The following is a 1,171-nucleotide window of genomic DNA, read 5'->3' as shown; positions in this document are numbered from 1 at the left end:
CCCCGAGTGTGGGCCACCGAGGAGGAGCGGGCGCAGGGCGAGCGGGGCCAAGGGGCCGGATGGGTGAGGGCCCCGGCAAAGGCACAAAGTGCCGGGAGAAGGCTGCGGGCAGAGGCCCAGGGCTGCTCCCGCCGGAGACAGACACACAGAAGGGGGTGGGGTGCGGGGAGACGAGCCTGTGGGCATTGGGCGAGGAAGGGCTACTATGCGGAGGGCTGGCCTCTCACCCACGCAGACGGCCAGCGCCCTCACGGCGGCCTCCTCCCCAGGTGCCCTGGGACGACCTCCGCTACCTGTTCGGGGAGATCATGTACGGCGGACACATCACAGACGACTGGGACCGCCGGCTGTGCAAGACCTACCTGGTGGAGTACATCCGGGCCGAGATGCTGGAGGGCGAGATCCAGCTGGCCCCCGGCTTCCAGATCCCCCCCAACCTGGACTACAAGGTGAGGCTTCCCGGGGGACCGCGGGGGCGGGTCAGTGCGTCCTGGCCGACTGCCTGGTGAGAGCCTCACATCATGGGAGGAATGTCAGGAACTGAGCCAGAGCAGGAACCAGATGGGGACTGGGGGCGGGGAAGCACCCGGGACGGGGCTAGGGCAACAGTGGGATGCACAGTGGGTGGGATGTGGGCAGAACATTCTGGTAAGAAGGTCCTTGCTGACCCCACCCCCACCCCCGTCTCAGGGTTACCACGAATATATCAACGAGAACCTGCCCCCCGAGAGCCCCTACCTGTACGGCCTGCACCCCAACGCGGAGATCGGCTTCCTGACGGTCACCTCGGAGAAGCTGTTCCGCACGGTCCTGGAGATGCAGCCCAAAGAGACGGACTCAGGCGCCGGCACCGGGGTGTCCCGCGAGGAGAAGGTGGGGCCCAGTGACAGTGACGGGCAGTGTCCAGAGCCCGGGCTCACCAAGTACACCCCGATTGGCAGAAGCCCCTCAGAACCTATTAGCAACCACACCACCCCCGACCCTCAGTGACCCCACAGGGGAGGATGCAGGTGCCTGGCTGAAGGTACCAGAGGCTCCCCTGACACGGCCACAGGCCTTGCCGACAGGCCGTGACACCCTCCCCGTCATGTGGGCTGCTGTGCTCTGGCCACGCTGTGTGCCTCTGCGCCCGGATTCAGGGCTGGGAACGTGGGCACGGGGGGGTCAGGGG

The 1,171-nt window shown here is 67.1% G+C and overlaps 1 protein-coding gene across 1 annotated transcript in view; it reads left to right on the top strand.

The window, feature by feature from the left end:
* Nucleotides 1–1,171, top strand: part of DNAH17 (dynein, axonemal, heavy chain 17) — a 107,024-nt gene that overhangs the window by 102,032 nt on the left and 3,821 nt on the right. Inside the window, 2 exon segments of the mRNA XM_015562672.1 lie at nucleotides 270–449; nucleotides 691–873. Coding sequence (XP_015418158.1) covers nucleotides 270–449; nucleotides 691–873 — 363 coding nt within the window.

This window comes from Myotis davidii, unplaced genomic scaffold (genome assembly GCF_000327345.1).
Source record: "Myotis davidii unplaced genomic scaffold, ASM32734v1 scaffold991, whole genome shotgun sequence".
Lineage (NCBI taxonomy): Eukaryota > Metazoa > Chordata > Mammalia > Chiroptera > Vespertilionidae > Myotis > Myotis davidii.
Note: the sequence above shows the minus strand (reverse complement) of the source record. Positions and strands in the feature narration are given on the sequence as shown.